Here is a 22,313-nt window from a genome sequence, read left to right as displayed (position 1 = left end):
TTTTTAATGATAAAAAAAAGTAGCATTTAAAAACAGAATTTCGTTAAATATTCAACCATTACTCTTAAGAAAGATGCAAATCATGGTAAAAAAAAGAAATGATTACTAAATGGGATCTTAATTAATTTGAAGTGAATGTACCATGTAAGAATATAAAATAGTATTTTCTTTCCTGATAGGCATAGGTAGGGTAAGAAGAGATTTAAATTTTAGAATAAATGCTTAAATCATTTGGAATTTGTCGGTCGATTGAATATCGAAAAGTTTAAATAAAGAAATAAATAAATAAGTTCAATTACAAATTCAGTCACAAAACTTTGAAGTTTGTGTCTTTTTTTGTCATGGAACTTTCAAAAGTGTCTCTAAACTTGTAACTTTAGATTTATAGATCTTTGAATTTTCAATTTTGTGTTGAATAAGTCTCTAGAGAATTTAAATTGTTAAAAATTATTTGATATGAAATTTTATATTTTCAATTCTATGTCTAGTAAGGCCGTTAGTTTTAAAAATTTCAAAAAAGTGTTAAAAGGACTAAATTATTTATAATTTTGACGAATTAGAGGTCATATATACACAATTTTTGAAGTCGAGGGAATAAATTTAACTTCATATAAAAGTTTAAAATAGATAGAAAAAGGAAAATTGTTTGGAGGCTTTAAAATGGTCGTAGTTGAACAAAGCCAACTAAGTTAAGATTCTCTAAAGACATTGGTGTTGACTTTGATGTTCAATATAACATGAAATATGAAAAATAACCCCCTAACTTTGCTCACCTGCTCATTTCCCTTTCCAATGTACCAACAAAATCTTCCTAATTTTAGTTACTTAATAGGTATTTGAAGTAATGACTATCTTGAAATAATTAACTATAGTTAATCGTATTTCAAAACCGCTGTTTACTATAGTTTTTACTATTTTACATTTACCGTTTTTTTAATTATTTGTTACCATGTTTATTATTTACTTTTCAAACTAAAATAATTTACACCTCTAACAAATACTATTATAACCAAAACTAAAATAATCTACATCTCAAACACAAACTATTATAATCCAACTAGAATAACCGAGGATTATAACAACCAACTCCTTACCCAAACGTCCCTTAGAGTACAAAATATTTGTTTATTTATTTATTTATTTTATAAAATTTCAAATTCTCTTCCTAATTCTCAATAGTCAATATTATGTTTTATAAATCAAACAAACCCATTTATTATTTTTTAAAATCGAGATTTAGATGCCTTCAATATTTAGTTTAATATAACTTAAATAAAAAATAATTTTGACTCCCAAACTTTCATGAAATTATCAATTTAGTCTTTGTACTTTGGTTTGTAACGATTTAGTCTTTTACTTTCAATTTTGTAACAATTTAGTACTTGAACTTTTATATGTAACAATTTAATCTTTGTATATTCAAAATTGTAATAATTTAATCCTTAACATAAAAAAAACATTAAAATCAAAATATCAATTTTTAGGATGTAGACTTTGTATTTTGTAAAAAATATTGAGTTTTTAATTAGTTTATCATTTTATTTATGCAAAAAAATTCATCAAACCTTAACTTTAATGTCTAGAGTAAAGACTAAATCGTTACAAATTTTAAAAGTGTAAAGACTAAAATTGATACAAAATTAAAAATACAAGAACTAAACTGTTACAAACCAAAATTTGGAGATTAGATTATTACTTCTATGAAAATTTCGGGAGTAAATGTGATTTTTATCCATAACTTAATATGATATTTTCTGTTTTTTTTTTTCATCTCCAAAGATTCTAAGAATATAAAAAAATTGAACCAACTACAAAAGATGACGAGTAATTTATGATTCACAGTCACAAAATTATAAAATCTAAAAATATCAATAGCACCATTATCATTATGAATATGAAACATATGTATTTATTCATGAATGATTAATTCAGACATCACATATTCAATTCCATTCATTTTCTCATCATATATCTACGTATATTATTTAACTTTAAATTTTGGGAGTTGTATCAATAAATTAATAATTTTATTAATTTAATCATTTAACTTTAGAAAATTATTTCAAATAATAAAACTGTTTAATATATTTACAAGATATAGCAAAATTTTAGAACCATCAATGATAGATACTGATAGATTTCTATCAATGTTTATCAATATCACTGATAAACTTCTATCAATGTCTATCAATATCACTGATAAACTTCTATCAATATCTTCCAGTATCTACCAGCGTCTAACATTGATAGTTCTAAAATTTGCTTTGTAATTATTTTGATTTATTTTTTTATATTTAAAAACAACACTTTAACTTTTGGAAATGTATCAATTTATACTCTCTATTACATTTTGTTTTGACAAGTATCATATAAAGTTTATAATTATGTAAATTAAATTCCTAAGTTTTGCAAGTGAATCAATTAAAATTTTCAATTGGAAATCCATTGGGAATCATTCATGTACAACTCTAATCGTCCACTCTATAAAATCAATATTTGAAGAAGCTTGTACACATATAAAAAGGATGCAGTAACAATTTTAGAAGCTAATTATAATGAATGATGTAAATTTGATTGACTTATAAAATTTTAGGAATTTAATTGATATTTTCAAACAAAATTTGAAAAAAAAAGGTGTAAATTAGTACATTTATAAAAGTATACAGTTTTGAGCTATTTGGAAGATTGAAATATAATCAGGATTACTGTAAAGAAATATTCGAATGTATGATATATTGAGGGTGGAACAAAAATGAGACCGTGAAAACGATGAAAAAAAGATTTGGTTGAAAATTGTGATAACGAAATGAGTTTAATATTACAAATTAGATCCAAAATACTCAATCTAGCACATGTATTTTTTTATTACGTTTCATTTAAACCTATCTCATTTCAACAAAACACATAAGTCCTTAGTTGTATGATACTAGTAAAAAAAAAAAAATTGGATTATAAACAGATATTTCCAATGTAATTAAAAAATAATAAAACACTCACATTTTTGTCAATGCTAGCTACCAACTTTTTGCATATACCAATGTAAAAGTAGGTTTAGGTAAAAAGTTAAAAAAGAAGAAAAAGAAAAAAGAAAACTTGAAGTCATATAATATACAAACATGTGTGCGTCACAGAATTCTAAGAAGAAAAAGAAAATGACATTTAATTGAAATTACAATAAATTAACCTTCAATCTTACTCAAAAGTTCAACAACAATAATAATAATAATAAAGATTAATGAATGCGAGAAAATATTTAGGGACAAAATTAAGAGCAAATGATGTGAGATTAGACAGAGTTAATTAAGAAACAAAAGACAGCAATAATTAGAACGTGGTAGAAATGCAACGTTAAGTAAGTCAACCAGACAAGTACCAACCCAGTAAATGTAAAACTGTAAAAAAGGTAAATAAAAATAATTGAATTTGATATTATTATTAATATTATTATTAGAAGGACAATACATCAGAATTGCGTCAGAATTTAAACCCATTTGGGTTGGGTCCCCCACTGTCAATTAACTCTCCATTACTTCTTCATTGCAAAAACGGCGTCGCAGACCTATACTATATACTATTCTAATATGAGCTTCCCCCACACTCTGACCCTAAATTGTTTTAATTTCTTTCCCAATAATTTTTCTTCTTTTTAATTATTGTTCTTTATACATATAAAACTTTTTTTTTTCTTCTTTTCATTAACATTTACGTGAGGAATGAAAGTGATTGAATTTAATCATTCCATTTTTTTAATTATACTATACTATACTTGAAATTGGTTTGTTTTTACACAATTTGATATGTTCATTTCAACATGTTGTGAGGGATGGATAAAATTGTCGTGTAATGTTAAATTTTGCCTTTTTTTTTAATTTAAAAAATCTATATTTTTTAGTTTTTAAGAATTAAAACAAGTATATAAAAAAAAAAAACTTTTTTGATCCATAAGTTTTAGGTTTATTTTTCTATTTGGTCTTTTAAGTTTCAAAACATCACGTTTTTAGTTATTAAGGTTTGAGTTTGATTTCAATTTAACCATTAAATTTCAAAATTTTACATTTTTACCATCGAGACTTGAGTTTTGTTTAAGTTTGATATCTAGATTTTAAGTTCTACACTTTTGACATGAATTTATCATTAAATACTCGCTTTGTTTTTCAGTTTAATGTTCGTTGATTAGTTTAAAAGAATTAAGTTTCACATTGCTATTGAAATGAATTAAAATTTTATATTTCATAATTATCTTCAATTTAATCAATAGACAATAATAACAAGGAGTTAGAATCCAAAAGAAATGAAGTTAAAAGTGTAAATATTGAAATCGGAATCAAATTGAAACAAAACTCAAATATTAAGAATAAAATTGAAACATTTTAAAACTTAAATACTAAATTGAAATCAAACTCAAAACATAAAAGACTCTAAATGTAATATCTTAAAAGACCAAACAAAAATGTGTATAAATATTTTTAAAAATGTTATTTGAACCAATTGAATTATTCAAAAGTCGATGAATTACAAAAGAATTAAATGAATAAGAATATATCACATAAAAAGTTATACCATATTTTGCAAACAAAAAAACTAAATAAATAAAAAATTCATACCATAACATAATGATCTGGCGTGTACACATATTTTACTATGTATAAAAGGACATATAACGGATAATTTTTTACATACCGATGTTATCCTTTATTATATGTACACGCATTCTATTTTAAAACCTTATTAAGGACTTATTTGTCATATTATTTCAAATATAGTAATAATACACAAAGTATTAGAAGATATAATAATGCAAAAAGATTTACAAATATAACAAAATTTTGATATAGATCATCGAGTATATAGATTATCTCTAAAAGTCTACCGATAGATTTTGCTATAATAAATCGTTGGTATACACTTAATTATCAAGCATAAGAGCGTTACCAATTATAATGATCCTTTAAATAATAAAATATTTTAATTATGGTTTTTCATGCGTTTTTTATTTGTCAGAAAATTTATTTATCAAATTTGAATTATTCTAAAATTTGGGAATTTAAATTTCCATGAGAAAAAACACTGGGATGCCCTTTCATAATTTAAGTAATTTAAAAAAAAAATATTAATTTAGACTTTGGTTCAAATTTAATTTTTAAAAGTTTGTAACTTACACTTTTCCATTTAAACCAAAAAAAAAAAAAAAAATCATTTTTCAAAATAAAATAATTGCAATGAGACATTCTCTATAAGTATCAAATGAAAAGACTTCAATTAAATATATAATAACAAAATTATTCATTTTATATTATTATTATTTACAAAACTTCTAAAAATCATAATGAGTTAAAAATCACTTTTAATTCTTTTTTAAGTAACAATTTAGTAATTGAATTTTGATTTGTAATATTTAGTTCACGAATTTTCAATTTTATAACAATTTAGTCATTTAACGTCACTATGTAACAAATTTAGTCTTTATACTTTCAATTTTTTAACAATTTAGTCTCTATCTTAGAAATTAATGTTAAGATTTAATGAGATTTCATACGTAAATAAATCGATAAACTAATTAGAATCTAAATATTTTTATTAAAAAACAAAATTTACATAATTGAATAATAAAAATTGACATTAAATTTTGATAATTTTTTTTACGTTAGGAACTAAATTATTACAAATTCGAAAATACAATAACTAAATTATTGCATACTAAAGTTTAAAGTTTAAATTGTTATTCATCAAAATTTAGGGACTAAATTGTTATTTTTATAAAATTTATGGAGTAAAACTAGGTTTTTTTTTAAAAAAATAAAAAAACGTAATACAACCTTAAAAAAACTCATTGTAAGTGCACATGCAACACACCTAAACTATTATTAAATATGAAAGTCAAAGAAAGAAAGTATTAAACCAAAATAAAATATGAAAAAAAAAAAAAAAGTAGAAGACAGTATTAACTAGAAAAAAAAGAATTTATTTAAAAAGCAAAATACATTTATTGTGGGGAGGGGGTCACGTGAGGTGGGCATGCACCGTAACTTGTGCCTAGAGAGAGAGTAAATAAGAGCTAGTCTGTAGCGTTCGCGGTCTATTTCTATGGATTTAAGTAAATAAATAAAAATATTGTTTTAAAAAAAAGAAAAAAAAGAAATAATAATTTGAAAATAATTCGGTGAGAAAGGAGAGGAGAAGAATAGGCCTGCTGTTGTGACAGGCGTAGGGTTGTACTGTTTCCATTGATAGAATAGAGAAAAGCGTGGGGTCCACAAGAAGTCACTGTTCGTGATAACCACGTGTCTGTTTTTCATTGGTCATTCACGACCACGTACCTCCGTCACCCTAGACGCTTCCTGACTGACACATTTCGTTTTCCTATTCTGACCCTCGTTTGAATTTGACATTATTTTATTATTCATTAGGGGCTAATGTGACTATTTACTTAATAATAATTTTACATTTATTGATAAATTAGATGAAGCTTTTTGCTTGTCCAGCATTATAACTCAGAATGAAAGAGAAGACTGCTTTTAATTAATTACCAACCCTTTTTTTTCTTTTTTCAGAAAATTTTCAATTATGGATGTACTGTAAAAATAATTTCAGTGAAAATATTTAATTTTCACACCTATGAAATGTCTAATAATATACTGAAAAGTATTATTAGGTGAAGTAGTTAACTGGTATTTTTTTTTCCTCTTCAATTTTTAATTGCTCAAGTGTTGTTAATTAAATAGAATTATTTACACAACTACCATATGTTGACTTACTTAAATTTGAATAGGCAAAATTCTCAATAAATAGTTAGGTTAAATTATATAGAAGTTTAACAACTCCCAACGATAAAAAATTTAAGTGTTTAATTTAAAGATTTATTGTATTAATAATACGAGATTCTCAACATGTATTTTTAAGATGGTTTTTCTTTGGATTCATCATTTTTGAATTGGATCCAAAATTTTTTATTTTTGATTTGAATGCTCGTATTGGGCTTATTCCATTATACCATATTTGACAAAATTTATCTAACTCTCGATTTAAATTTTCAAAATTTGAAGATAATAATGTTACCTCTTCATTGACAAGTATAAATTTCATGTATCTTCATTGAACGTAGAAATTTTCAACTTATTCCTTTATTTTTTAAATAAGTAAATCTCTATTATACCCTTTCTAGATGGGATATAATCTTTAGGTGTAAATGCTTATTGAGTTTAATGAGTACAATTGATGTCAACGAGATGCAACTCTTCAAGAAGGAGCATGATTCTTCATTCTTCAAATATATATGTATTTGTTAAATCCAATACATATAATTGATATCAATGGGTTGCGACTATTTAGGTGGAGGTGGTTACATAACGAACATGTATATTCTTTCAATTGCGGAGTGAGATATACGTGTAATAAAAAAATATGTGTTTGTTTACGATCTAAAATAATGATTTAATATGATCCAAATTAGAGAAAATAATAAAAATTTTAAAGAGATAAAACTTAGAAGGTATAATAATTTTTTTTTTAAAAAAATAGTAGAACATATAAGAATTGAGTTTTTGAATTCCTTTATAAAATTGTAAGTAAATTTATAAAATAGAGTTCAGAAAATGCTAAAGGAAAAAAATTTATAAAGAAAAAGTAAATATTTTGGTGACAAAAAATTGGGACGAAGGTTTGGAAGAATTTTTTTAGAGAGTTGGGACGAAGGTTTGTTTTTTAGATAATTAAATACTATTTTAAAAGTTTAAATGGACCTTTTATAAAAATGTGGGTGTTGTTCATGTTAATAAATCTAGTTAGTGTTGGGCTGGACTTGTATAATTTGTGTACTACAAACTTAATTCCGGTCCAATCTATATACGAATATTTCTTATTTGTCACTTTCATTGAGCCATTCCTATTGAAAATTGAAGCAAAAAGTAAGATCCAACATTGAATATAATGAATTCAAACAACCATGTATAATTTTTTTCCACTTGAATTGTAAGGTTGGAGATAAATTTTTTCTTTAAATGATTGTCTTATGTATGGAACTATATTTGAATGAGATTATCATGGTACCTATTTTATAGAATTTAGATTATAATAATCTTGAAAAAGTGCTTTATGAGTGTATTTGTTTTACTATATTAATTCAAAGAAATGTAATGAATTCACTAAAGAAATGAGACTTTTCGTGATACTAAAGTGAAACCAAACCAAATTAAGAGGAGAGAGAGAAATAGTATCATGAAATGATGGAGGCACGGTTTTTGCGAGAAAAAATTGGAGGTTTTCATATTTTCGAAACAATGATCTTATAGTTAAATCAATATATTTTTATAAGAGTCGCATCAATGTTAAATTGTTAGAAATACTAATTAAAGAAAACCAATATTTGCATCTATATATTGTTGTCTATCGATACGCATCTATACACAACTTGATTCTTTTTAATTTTCATGTTTTGGTCTATAGATCAATTTATTTTATGTTGTATAGAGCTTTATTTTGATTTTAGAAAACTTCATCGATATTACTATGTTACACGTATCTATGTTTTTTTAGTAATATCAAACACAGTATTGGGTTGTTCCTGCTTTGATTTTGCCCTTTTGCACTACTTTTCCTTTTTAGATTTGCTCTTTAGGTCCAAAATTATCTATTTAATGTTCTTGTGAGACGTCTTCCACAATAAACATTACAAAGATTTCGATTAGATAAATATATATTTTTTATCTCAAAACTAATTGATAATAAGAAAAGTAACCCATATATCTTATATAAAAATATGAAGTTTCTGTATCTTTTTAATGTGGATTCCTCTATCATTTTAATAAAACAATACCCAATTTACTTATTTTCATTATCATACAAATCTTTGGGTGATATTCAATTAACCATTTCTAAAATTTCAAATTTATTATATTCTTAGTCTAAAACCTTAAAAATTGAGTTGGGTGAACCTATTTGAACATTATGAACTTTACCTATAATAAAATTTTGTGAGTTGTTGTCATATCATTAAAAAAGAAAGCACGATCATGAAGCTTAAGAAAGGCAGAACAATGCAAAAATCATTAAAAATGGAAATATGCATCATGGTTTATTTTAGCCTTATTTGATAACTATTTCAATTTTAATCTTCTGTTATTAAAATTTATGTTTGTTTCTTGCTTTTGTGACACCTGATTAGAGAAGTACATGAATGATCAATCCACATCCAAATGACAAAGAAATCATGAAGCTATGTAAGTAGGTACACATATAAACTTAAATGAGTTGATAATTATACTTATACCAATAAATTGCACATTTTTTTTTGACTCAATCATAGAAATTTCAAACTTCAAAGTTAAACATACTTGACAACTTAAGTAGAGATGTCCCTGGGGTAGGGCAGGGACGGAGATTCTTCGTGAGAAAAAAATCCTTGTTTGTTTGTTTTTTTTTTTAAAAAAACTTATTCATTTTTAAATTTTTTTATTTTATTCTCAACCTTGATAAAATTTTATATATTAAATGAATCATTTTCAATATATTTTTTAATTAAAAAATACTATAAATTTTTTAATAAAAATAATAATATTTTATATGTAAAGATATAATTTAAATATTTAATCTCATAACTTTTACAAATTAAAATTTAAATACTACAAGTCCAACCATTCAACTCAAACATTATAACACTTATGATCTTAAAAGTAATAAAGTCTTAAATATTAAAAATGAATGTATGGAAGTATAATAACATTGATATGAAAATTAGAAAAAATCTAACTGTTGAAGATGTTAAAGTATTATAAATGAATGCGTATATAAATAAACTCATGACATTTGACTTACAAATATCATGAGTGAGTTTAAACTCATATAAACTCATAGTGAGATTTTATATATATTTCATTATATGAAAATAATATATATGCATATTTTTTTTCCATCAAGCATGATGAAAAATCGAGGCGGGGTTGGGGACGAGGAATGTAATCCGATCCCCATCCTTGTTTAGTCAATGAGGAGAAACTTCTCCCCGCTCCCTCCCCATTTCCCGATGGGAGATTCCCCACCTCTTTTGGAATGAGTCATGATTTTGTGGGGTAAATGAACATCTCTAAATTTGAGTCAATCTTATGTTGAGTGACCTTTTGAGGAAATTTTCTAGGAAGAATGTAAGTAAAGACAAAACATATTGAAAGAACTTTCGTTGTTATGTAGAGATATGATCTTCACTCTCAAAAGTTGTTTAAGACAATTAGATAGTACGGTAAGGTGAGGTTGTTAGGAAAATGCCAAGGCCATTAGGTTTTGAATTCTAGACTCAGACGATATAGATTTTCATTTTATTTAAAAAATATTTCAATTCTCAATCAAATTTGGAAAATAGAAACAATATATTAAAAATTACTTTCTAAAGTTTGCTTGGTTTTAAAAATCATCCACAAAAAGTAGAGAAGATAGGTCAACATTCACAATGTGAATAATCAAATGAATACGAAAGTGGTAGAATGTTAAAACAACTCATTAGTCTTGGATGTAGGAGTGAAAAGGAGTGAGTTAGTTACCAGTTAATGTATTTAGTTTAATGAGTCATTATATGTTTTAGTTATAAGTCTGTATATTAATAATCACCCTCATTATTGGGTCAACCTAGCTCAATCCAATCCCAAAAAGTGAAGGCCCAAGTCTATTGAAGAAGCCGATTAATATAAATATTTAAAGTCAAGACATTTATTTGTTTAAACAATTAATTAGAAGAAAAAGATGAGGACAAAAAAAATATGTTTTTATCTTGAGCTATTTTCAAATATAGAAAAATAAATAAAAATATTTACAACTAATATCACATTTTCTAAATTTTTATGAGCTGTTTTTATGTTTTTATTTTGAAGATTTAAATACCTATAATACATCTGAACAAAAATTGAAAATTTAAGAATATAACAAAAGGTTGAAAGTTAAGGAGCAACTAAACATGTACCTTGATGTTTTTGTTTTTTATTTATGGGTTTACAGACGAAAATAAAGGTTAAGAAAGTTGATAGCATAGAGGATGTTTAAAAATAATAAAAAATGACATAGTCACAATAAAAGAATCCAATTAAATAGGGAAAAAGACCACCAAAAAATGAAATTCGAAATTAAAAAAAGAAGAAAAAATAGTGAAGACCAATGAAAAAGTCAATGGATGGCCAATAATTGCGCAGCATCACAGCCAAAACCGACCATTTTCAGACATGGTTGCACCAACAAAACGTAGAATATTTGTTGAAATCAAACATTAACAAACATAAGAAAAGTAGTTTTTGCAAACACAAAGAAGAAGAGGGAAAGGAGAGATTGAGCCAAAAACCAGTCTCTCTTTTTCTTCAACTATTTCTAGTTTTTGAATCTTTTCTTTCTTTTTCCCCAAATATTTGCAATAATTCTCAACATTTCTATTTCCTCTATCATTCTTTTGTTTGTTCTGTTTTTCATAGGCATTTGATGTTTCTTTGCATCTTTCCCATATAAAAACTCTTTTCATTTGGCTAATTACCTGTTTTTGCTTGCGAATTCTTTTCCTCATGGAATCTGCCGACCCCAACCGCGTTCGAGCTTTGTCTTCTCCTGAATTAGCAAATGCCTTGATAAGTCCACGGCAACATGTCGATCAAAACTTTGTCGGTACGTCGTTGTCGATTTCTTCTTTCTCGATTTCCTTTTTTGTGTTTTTGGGAACGTGGTTTTTTGATTGGCATTGTTTGAATGTCTAGGAGTATCTACCAATGTGAGGCTTTTATTGAAATTAATCCATGAGTACAAAGAGGCTTCCATGAAAGGAAATAATGGAAGCAAAGATCAAAGGATATCTGAAATGATGCTTATACTTGATGAAGTGAAATCCCAAATCCAAAAATCTCAATCTACTGGTAAGAGAATGGAAGCTGAGCTTAGAAGATGCAATACGGATCTTAGGCGAAACCTTCCAAAGGACAAAAAGACTACGAATGAACCGATAATAACCGATGAGAAGGAGAGGTTGAGGAGAGAGCTGAATGCAAGTGTGGCTGCACGGAAAAGCCTCGAAAGCATATGTTCGAGCATCGGAAAGGAGAAGGAGATCATCGCCAAGGAATTAGCGAGGACAGTTCAACAATTGCATGGAATGGAAGAACATGTCAATGATCTCAAAGCACAAAATGAAATGCTGATGTGCAAAGTTCAAGCTTGTGTTGCAGAACATAGAGTGAAGAAAAACAATGTACCTGATGCACAAGGCAACATTGAAGCCCTCCAAAAGAGAAACAAAGTGTTGACAGAACAACTTCTCAAGTCGCTCGACGCGTACCGATCCTTGAAACGGAAGCTAAAAGAATATCAAGAGAAAAGGAATGGGGCTAATGCAAGAATGGAAGAAATGGGACTCCAAGTACGAGCTGGACTCAATAGGATTCATAGCTTCAAAGAAATGATGATCACTCAAACAGATGATGAAAAACAGATTGACATTGAACATGAGATCTCTGCATTGGAGCAGATGTTCAAATGCTTCGACTTTGAGATATCCAAACATGTCAAGATCAAGAAGCACCCCGTTGAATATAAACCTGACCGTATCAATGCCGACAAGTGACTACTTCCTGCTTGAGATTATTATAGAAACATCAGCTCGCAGCCATAATAATTCCTAGTCCAAACCTACTTTTTTGTTTGGAACAACAATGCGGATGGCCTTGAGAGTTGAGAAAATAGAAGTAATTGATTAGTGATGGTACATTGACACCTTGTTTTGTTGTGATCATGTACTGTTCAAATGTACTAGCTCAGTTGCTCTAGTTTTAATGTACTGTTTGAACCTTGTACTATTCAATAATTCAGCAGGAACTTCTAATTAAACTACTTCCCTTCATTCACTTTTTCTTCTATCTTACAAAAACACCACAACCAATTTCAAAGTGATTCGACGACAAACCAAACATTGTCACGTTACATGCCAAAAACTCGAAAGAAGACATCATGGTTCATGTAATTTTGGAAACCAATTATATCAGAGTAGAAAGAACTCCAAAGGAAGTATAATGGCATGAAAAGAAGAGTAGCTCAATTTTGTCCTCCAAGCTATTTTTACATACAAATATGATGAGAATGAGAGAGGAAAAAAGTATTAAAGATCAATGAGAGAGGTCCAGTGATTGTTGGTGGAAGGATGAGGATCAAAAGTCTCCCATTTGGTTGTAACAATGACAGGCTTTGCAACTTTCACTCTTGCATTTGTAACCTTCAACACATCAAGTATTTCAACACATTTCTGCACTCTCTTCCCCTACAATCATAGAACAAAAAAAAAAAAAAAAATAAAAAATAAAAAAATACATGTGTTATGAAATCAACGAATAAAGAAAACAAGAACACATAAACAATAAAGATTGATACAGAGATTTACGTGGTTTACTAATGATGTGTTAACATACGTCCACAAATAGAGGAAAAAATCAGTTTATGATCAAAGAAAATATCAGATAATACAGATTGCAGAGGCACCAAAAGGGTTAAAAGATTGGTCATATGTGAGATTGGTGAAACATCGTTCGGTTGAATGATTGGGTTAAGTTAATGGTAGGCATCATTTTATGACAACTCGGGGTTGGTAATAATCCCTTTTCATTCCTATAGAACAAGGCGGACTCTGGACGTTGGATTCGGGAAAGAGAGAGAGTTTACCTGCAAAATTTTCTGAGTAGAAGCATCTCCTTCAGCAACAATGTTGTCAAGCTTGACGGCTTGCATCATCAACATCTCAATCAGTGTGGTGATTTGAATGTCAGGAACCTTGATTCCATTTGAGATTGATTCTTCCATAACAGAAACCTGTTCACAATTCAATTCGTTATCATATTATTTCAACTAATTTCATGAGTCAACTGTTTCATCACAGTTGACATTATAACTATAGCTATATGGCCACTATTGTTTGATTGAACCCATGCTTTAGTTTTTCATATCCTTTTCATTTATATGTTTACAAGGTCCCAAGGTCTTTTTCCCCTAACTTTTTTCCTTTCATAATTATGGTCTCCATCATTTAATTAGCTAACCTAACATTTATGTTGCTTAGTGAGATGAGGTAACAAAAACATACCATGACAAACTATTATCAATGTTTGAAATGAATCCATATTTGTTGATTTTATCGATGAATCTAAAGCTTTGATTATTAAATTAGGGTAAATTTAATTATATCAATACTTTAACAACATTCATTCTATTATATAATAGATATTCAAATAGTATAAATTAGAGTTTGACAAGCCTAAAGTTTAGATTATTTTTAAAAATAATTTTAATAGTAAAAAAGGAAGTTCTCAATTTATCTCACTTTAAAGTTGCAACCAAAATATTTAGTAGTTCGAATAGCATGGTCAATAATAAAGATAAAAACTTTTAAAAGTAAGACCAAATTAACTCTGAAAAGGTTTACTTTGAATATTGTTCAAATGATTTAGTATATAAAATATATTTTATTTTAAAATTTGATTTATTCCCCCATAAATAAATTTTATATAAAACCCATTAAAGTTAAAATGAAGTAGGAATTATATATAAACTAACACTAAATTTAACCAAAATTGAGCGCCCAAGGAGTAGGAGTTCAGAGAGTGGTGTTACTAACTCTACAGTCCACCCTTATTTAGTCCAAATAGTTTATAAAGCTCACGACTAAAAAAATCAATTTTAAAGATTCATATTTGCCTCTAGATGTTGTAATAGGGTAGCCTAACACGCTGGTTTCTTGTAGATGGACACATTTCTTTCCATCTTGGTTTGACCGTCTTGTTGGAAGTAGTGGTGTACATGGGTTGAGGGTATTTTTTGGACTAATCCGAAAATTCAGGTTGATTGGTTTGATAACCTAAAGAACCCAAATAAAATCTTTAACCCAATTCAACCCACCATGAATTAACCCAACCCTTAAAATTCGAGTTGGGTTGGGTTGGGTTGGGTTGTCGGTTATAACTGATTTTTTTTTAATAAAAAATATATAAATTTATATATAACACATAACTAATAACTAAAATCTCATAAAATTCAAATGTTAAATACCAAATATCTAAGATATTTATTGCAGACTTTAAATAAAGACAAATATCATAACAATTTTAAAAGAAAAATATTTAAGATTCAAAAATTAATAATCAAATTTAAACTAAGAGAAATATATATAAAATTTGAGTTAGATTGGATAAACCCAAATTTTTTTAGTCAACTCACAACCCAATTCGAATCCAACAAAAATAAAAAAAGTTTAACTCTAACCAACCCAAAAACAAAATTAACCAAACCCAACCTTTATGTTTTGGGTTGAGTAATTTGAATTGTTCGGGTTGTCGAGTTATTTAAACACCCCTAATTAAGAGGTAAGGATGAAATTGGGCTTTTGCATTTGAATCAATGAATTGATTTTTATCAAAAAAAAAAAAAAAAAAAAAAGAAAAGAAAAGAAAAGAAAAACTCAATACACTATAGGTTAAACAACTCTACTTCTTGGTATACTGAGTTTCTAATTTCCATACGACGGGTGGATTTCTACTCTAAGTAAAGATTTATAATTGTGGGAAGAAAAGAAAAGTGGGACTGACCTGATCGGCGAGCTTATCAATGTCCATGGAGACGTCGGAAATGGCGCGATGTGCGGTCTGTATTTTAGCGTTTCTTTTGGTCTCAATGTATCTTCTTTCAATGCTGGCCGGATCCTCAACCAACTCCATTTTCGATCTGTTTTTCACTCCACATCCCTCCAAATACTCCCCGTTTTCCCTTTCTCTTCCTCTGTATATCACCTTCTGTGCCGCCACCTCCAGCCCTGTCTCCGCCGTCAACACCCTCTTCAGCTCCCCTGTACCCAAAAACAACCAAATTTACCCATCTTTGTTCGACCCCACTTGTTATTTCGTGTTAATTTAAAGCAAGATTTTTTCTTTTTACCAAAATAATCATAAACCACATTTTTTTTTTGAACTTTGATTTACCGAATGTGGCTTTGGAGCTGATGGAGATCTCTAATCGGACGGCCCCAAATGCGACTCGAAGAAGGAGAACCGGCGCCGGAGACTCTGATACATCTGTCCGCTTCTGAACCAGCATTCCGCCGGGCCTCATTTCCCATTCCACTGGCTCATCGCCAGCGGGGGTGGAGGAAGAAGAACAAGACGACGTGGTTGAGGAGGAGGTGTCGGTGGCTTTACCATATAGCACATTGTGATTGTGATTGGACCTTCTCTTCATCATTTTCCGGCCTCCACGGACGGCGGCGATGGCGGTTTTTTCTTTTTTCGTTTGGGAGGAATTTTGAAAGTGGGATTTGTTGGTTTAAGAAGAGGGAAAAAATGAATAATGTGATGAGTGAAATGGGAGGGAGTGGAGTGGATTTTTGTGCCGACAAAAAACAGAGTGTAAGTTGTTGATTGGAATGGAAGTGGAGGGTTTTATACTGCCGGAGAACTGTCGTGTTGGTCAGACTTCCGGGGAAGCTGACTGGAAAGTTCCCACATCCAATAAAAGTTTGCCACGTCAACCAGTCACTTAGATTGTTTTCCGATGACAGCTAAGCTGGAAATATATTTTTTGCCGACATTTCAAGAAAGCATCCAAGAGAAGAAACAAATATCTATTTATTGGAAACTTAGAATATTATTTTCGGTTTCTATAATTTGAAAGTTTTATTCAATTTTAATACTTATATTTCTATTTAATAAATCTTAATTTTAGTTCTAATCTTACTCTATTTTTGTTTTTTGTTTTTCAATTTTTTAAACTTATATATTAGTATTTTTAATATAAATTTTGAAAACAAAGTTACAGATTATATTTGTTTGCATTGAAATTAAAATTAATACTTAATAAATTTAAGTAAAAATTAACTTTAAAGAAGTAAATTTAATATTTATTAAAAGTACATGGACTAAAATTGAACAATTAAAAATATAGACACTAAAATATTATAGTTTAATAATGTAAATATAGTTGAATGGGCAACTATGTCATTTGCAATTTTAAAAAATCACATTAAGGCCACGTTTACTAATTCATAATGAAAATTTGTGTAATTTAAACGAAATTTCATTTATAGACCAATCGTAATGGACAACAATCGCAAATGTGATTGGATTACCTTTGATCGCATGTACCTAAAATTATCATTTTTTTCAAATTTACTATTACCATTATGGTTACTTTTATCTTTGAAGGCCAAACCGTAATGGTAACACTAATGATAATGGTAACAATAAATATGTTTTTCTCTGAAACAGTAACAATAATGGTAACTATAATCATAACTATAAATTGTAGCAATAACGGTAATAACTTTTGGACACAATCAAATTCATCATCTGCCGCTCGTCAATTGATTTGTATTTTTATTTATAGATTTGGATGTAAGGCCATGTATCAAATAACACTAAATATAATCAAATAAGATTTACTTTTTAAATTATCATTGATTTATTAATATTAGATCGGATAAACGTGGCTTAAATTCCTATCTTCATTCTCTTCGATAGTTATGTAAAAAGATAGATCTGCTATGACTATTGAGTCGAACAATATAAAAAACCATTAATTAAAATCTTCTATTTTTTGTATGCGCTAAAATAAAACTATTAATTTCACTTTGGGAATAGTAATTTTTATTTATCAAGGGCAGGGAACCTTGACAAGCAGGCAGATTCCATTGGATGGTGACTAGCTGTGGGTGACAGGCAGGTCATTTAATCTCTATCTCTGAAAGAATCCAACTTTTATATGTTTTTTTTTAACTAATTTGCAATTAATTTTTCTTCTATTATTGTGATATGAAGTCTGAACACACATTGTACTTTTTTCTTTAAAATAAGAATACTGATATAATTTTGAACAAGAAAATGAAGTTCAATAATAATAAAATATAAATTTTAGAGCATAAATCATATAATCTATAAGTTTGTTGGATTCAAATCTTCAATTAACCTATCTAATTTAATTGAAACATATCTCTGATTGAAATATCATTCAGGTTCATAAAATATATATAACTTAGGAATATTTCTATATAAAATCACCAGCTTTGTGTGAGTTATTTTATGTTATATTTGAATAAAACTTAAAAAGTAATTTAGAAAATTTAATACTGAAGATTGTCCAATCTCGTAACCGAGGGATTTCTTTTTGTCCATTCTTAGCTGTGTTTGTGTTACAAGTTTTCCTTTTTTATTTTTGAGAATATAGTGTTTTTTAAATTATTTTTTAATAAATAATATGTGAGGAAAGGAAATCAAACATTTGACTTTATAGTCGATAGTACAAATTTTACGTTAGTCGATCTATAGTTATTTGAATTTCATTTTAAATTATGTGCATTCTCATCTAATTAAGTTTAAGTTTAACATAGTTTTATCAAAATGAACATAGTTCAATTGTCACATGTATTATTTCTTTTTAAACAAAAATTAAATAAGCATAGTTTAACTAATTGAGTGATTATATCCCAATCAATGAGGTCATAAATTTGAGTCCAAATAAAATTTTGTTCGAATTTTGTTTTGGATGTAATTGGATTGGAGGAATTTAAACCACAGATTTCTTCGTTACCAATACCTATTTCGTTGTGACAATTTTGTTTTATAGTTTCTTACTTTCTATGGTGCAATAGTTTATTAAAATATATAGTAACAAAATGCCAAAATGTAAACATCAAACTAATAATAATAAGATTGTGAAAAATAAATATTGAGATATATTCAAATCAATAAAATCAATTAGAATGATCAATAGAATTAACTAGATTTTCTTACTCAAATCTCAACTGATTCTACATTATACATTCTAAAAAATTTCATCTATAAAGTACAGATTAACCTTACAAATAATGGGTTATTCGAACTTAACCTAATCTAAAATGATAGGAACTAATTAAAGTTGATCAAATTTATCCTAAATTTAATCTATCATTTCAAATTATAAAATGAAAGGAACAATGTCCTCTCAATTCATCAAAATCCTCATCAATACTTACCCAAGGAAGCTGATTGACTTATGATGCAATTGAAAATGAAGCAAATGAGAGTCCACAAAAGAATAAAGTGATTTTGAGTTGATGAAAGCTTTTGAATATAAATAAAATTTAACGATAAGATGAAAATGATTGGTAAATCACCGCGGTCAAAACTCTGATTAATCCATGATCCAAGGGTGTGGATGATTTTTTTAATACTTTAATTAATGTGATTTAAGGAGTTAGATTGTTGCTTAGAGTTGTAAATGGTTGTTAAAAAGGGGACAATTAAGTCTTAACAGCTTTGGAGATTAGGGTTTAAGTCATGAAGAGTTTGGTACTTGAAAGGGAATGCACTAAACTAAATTTTATTTATTTAATTCAACGCAAATTTTGGTGAGAATATATTTATTAACTTACTTATCCTCATTGTTGGGTATGTGACCACAACTCCACGTTAGCTTAGATAAAGGAAAAATCACGAGTTTATAAGGAAATACAATTCTCTTAAATGGTATGAGACATTTTAGGTAAAACAAAAAAACAAACTCACAAGGACTTTATACGTAAAGTGGAGAATATCATACCATTGTAATCTATGAAAAATGAGTTGGATAGTTAAATTAATAACTATGCAAATATTTATTTTTGGATCCATAAGAAGTTGTAACAAAAGAAGTATTATAGTTGGGTATGATGTAATGGTGATTTAAAATGGTATGTAGTTATTGGTTCTGTGAATGAATATTGAATTGAATAGGCGTTTAGATAGGGATAGGGTTTTCTTAAGGCATAATTCTTTCAATCTTTTTCTTTTGGACCAAAGCTTTTATTCTAATTGTTGTGTTGATTTTGTTGCAACAACTACTAGAATATGAGAATCTATGCAATGGTTGAGATAATTCCGGATATGGTAAAAGTTTATTGAATTCTTTTATTGCTCAATAAATAAGCAAAAGATTAATTGCAACTTGCAAAATTAATTTAAGCTCTTTAAACTCTGTCGTGTAATAGGGGTTCAATAAACTAATTAAAGATTAGGCCTCACATACATTACCTAATAGCAAAGTAACCTTAGAATCTGCTTGCAAGCCATCAATTTGATCAAAAAGATGAACAAAATTATTTTTGAGGGAGCTCGAAAGTTTTCATGATGTATCTTTCGCACATATTAGTAGGAATTGTAATGAGCTTGCGGATTGTATTGCAAACATGTTAGAGACAAAGTCCTATATGGTTTTTAGGATTCAGATTTTCCCTCTGTTTGTTAAGAAGGATGTAAACTCTTTTCTTACCCTTCAGGCTTAATAAATTTCTTTTGATAACTATTTAACTATTTAATTTCATTTTCTGATGTTTGGTTTTTCTTGTCTTTAATTTTTTTTGTTTTTTTAAAGTTTTAGAGAGAGAAAAATGTGTAAAGATATGTAAATATAAATTTAGAGACATATATATAAATGTTTTAGAGAGAAATAAAACATTTGTAAATTTAGAGACATGAAAGAATATATATTAGATACATTCGTGTTTTTGAAAGAAAATATTAGTGAACTTCATAAAAATATAAAAATTTTAGTTAGAGAAACAAATAAAATGTTTGAGGGAAAGAGATAAATTTTAGGGAAATAAAGTTAAAAACAGAGAAATTTTAGAGAGAGACAAGTTAGGAGTAAATGATACGTTAGATAAATAGGTCAGAATGAGAAAAATAAAAAAAAATTGATAGTGAGAGAAAATTTAGAGAGAAGAGATTTGTTTACTAGATAGATAAAAGTTAGAAATAAACAAGTTAGAGAGACAATAATTTAGGAAAATATATAATTTTTGTACCTTAGAGAGAGAGAAAAAAAAATTAGACCAAAACACATCTACATCGGTTAGTAGCTATTTGGTCTCTGAAATTTTAAAAGATTACTTTAGTCGTGTTGAGGTTTTGAAAATACTTTTCAATGGTTGCTGAGTTAATTTGACTGTTAGTTGACTAACGAAAAAATGATGTAACATGTTTTGTTGTCACATTTTAAATGAGGTAAAAATTTTCATAAATTTTATATTATTTTTTGAAATTAAAGATAAAATAGATGCTTATCTCAAATTTCAAAGACCAAAAAGTAAATTTTGTCAAAATAAATAAATAAATAAAAGCGATGGAAAATGAGAGAGAGAAACTTTATTAATGTAAAAAGAGTGACATAAATGAGAAAGGTTAGAGAGAGAAAAAGTTGGAAAGAATTATTAGAAAGATATCAAATAGGGAAAATATGAGCGTTAGAAGATAAATAAGTTTTTGAAAAACAAAAATCTGTTTTCGAAAACTACTTTTTTTTTCCCTTAAATTTACTCATAATTTTAAAAACGTTTTTTAAAAATAAAAATAGAAAGTATAATTGATTATCAAACGACTTTTTAATTGTAGATTATTAGATACCAAAGGAGTTTCTTCTTCTTCTTTTTTTTAAAGAAAATTAAATGGACTTGAATTTTCAACCAAATCAATTTATTTGAATATAAGATCATTATTACTCACATGAGTATAATTCAATTGACATAAAATATCAACGAAATTCTTTTAGTTTCCAAATTTTGAAGAATATGTGTATTTGGTCTCTAAATTTTAAAGATGTATTTTTTTAATCGTTGAGTTTTTAAGAATAGATTTTAAATTCTTGGAAATAATCATATATATGATACTTAAATTGGAAAAATATTTTTAAAGAAAATTTCAGAAAGAAGAGATAAATTTTTAAAATTAATTTTCTAATTTATGATGTTATAGAATAAGTTAAAATAATTGCAAAAAATTGTATGAGGGAGCTTTTAAACATATTTTTAAAATTTTAGAGACGAAAAACATACAATTTAAAAATTTTGGATTAGGATTTTGAATGTCCTTTATTCATTCATATTTTTACAGTCCTACTTGATTACTATTTGATCTTTTATCATCTTAAACTTGCTTTGTTAAGTTTAATGATTTCTTAACGACAATAGTTTATATGACATCAATTTTATTTGCATTATTTGTAAGTAATTGCTCTTTTCACAAGTCCATATCTTTGTCTTGTGAACACAAAATTTGCATAATTATTGTTTCCAAGCAGAGGATGAGGCCTCAGTAAGGCCTTAGCCAGTGTCAAATCCTGCCCACATATACAACAAATATATTCAAAATTAATTAATTATGGTGCGTGATTGATAATTCTTTTGATATATATATCGGAATTATTTTTGTAAATAGCAAAATCAATAAAGAAAATAAATAAAAATTAAAAAAGATGGAAATAAATATAAAACCAAAAATAGAATAAAATAAAAGTATCCAACTATGTACATATCT

General features: G+C 27.4%; 2 protein-coding genes across 2 annotated transcripts; one reads left to right on the top strand and one right to left on the bottom strand.

Moving 5' to 3' along the window:
* Positions 1-11,201: 11,201 nt before the first annotated feature.
* Positions 11,202-12,860, top strand: LOC120083863 (myosin heavy chain-like protein). The gene is made up of 2 exons (XM_039039763.2): positions 11,202-11,631; positions 11,721-12,860. The coding sequence occupies exons 1-2, from the start codon at positions 11,532-11,534 to the stop codon at positions 12,578-12,580; spliced, it is 960 nt and encodes a 319-aa protein (XP_038895691.1). The 5' UTR covers positions 11,202-11,531; the 3' UTR covers positions 12,581-12,860.
* A 107-nt stretch (positions 12,861-12,967) lies between these two features.
* Positions 12,968-16,541, bottom strand: LOC120083864 (BAG family molecular chaperone regulator 3-like). Its single transcript, XM_039039764.2, has 4 exons — positions 15,975-16,541; positions 15,585-15,841; positions 13,669-13,815; positions 12,968-13,270 (listed from the first exon to the last, which is right to left on the bottom strand). The coding sequence occupies exons 1-4, from the start codon at positions 16,231-16,233 to the stop codon at positions 13,112-13,114; spliced, it is 822 nt and encodes a 273-aa protein (XP_038895692.1). The 5' UTR covers positions 16,234-16,541; the 3' UTR covers positions 12,968-13,111.
* Positions 16,542-22,313: the final 5,772 nt, after the last annotated feature.

The sequence above is a fragment of the Benincasa hispida genome, chromosome 8 (genome assembly GCF_027475165.1).
Source record: "Benincasa hispida cultivar pf3 chromosome 8, pf3_genome.v1.1, whole genome shotgun sequence".
NCBI lineage: Eukaryota > Viridiplantae > Streptophyta > Magnoliopsida > Cucurbitales > Cucurbitaceae > Benincasa > Benincasa hispida.
This window is presented reverse-complemented; position numbering and strand designations above follow the sequence as displayed.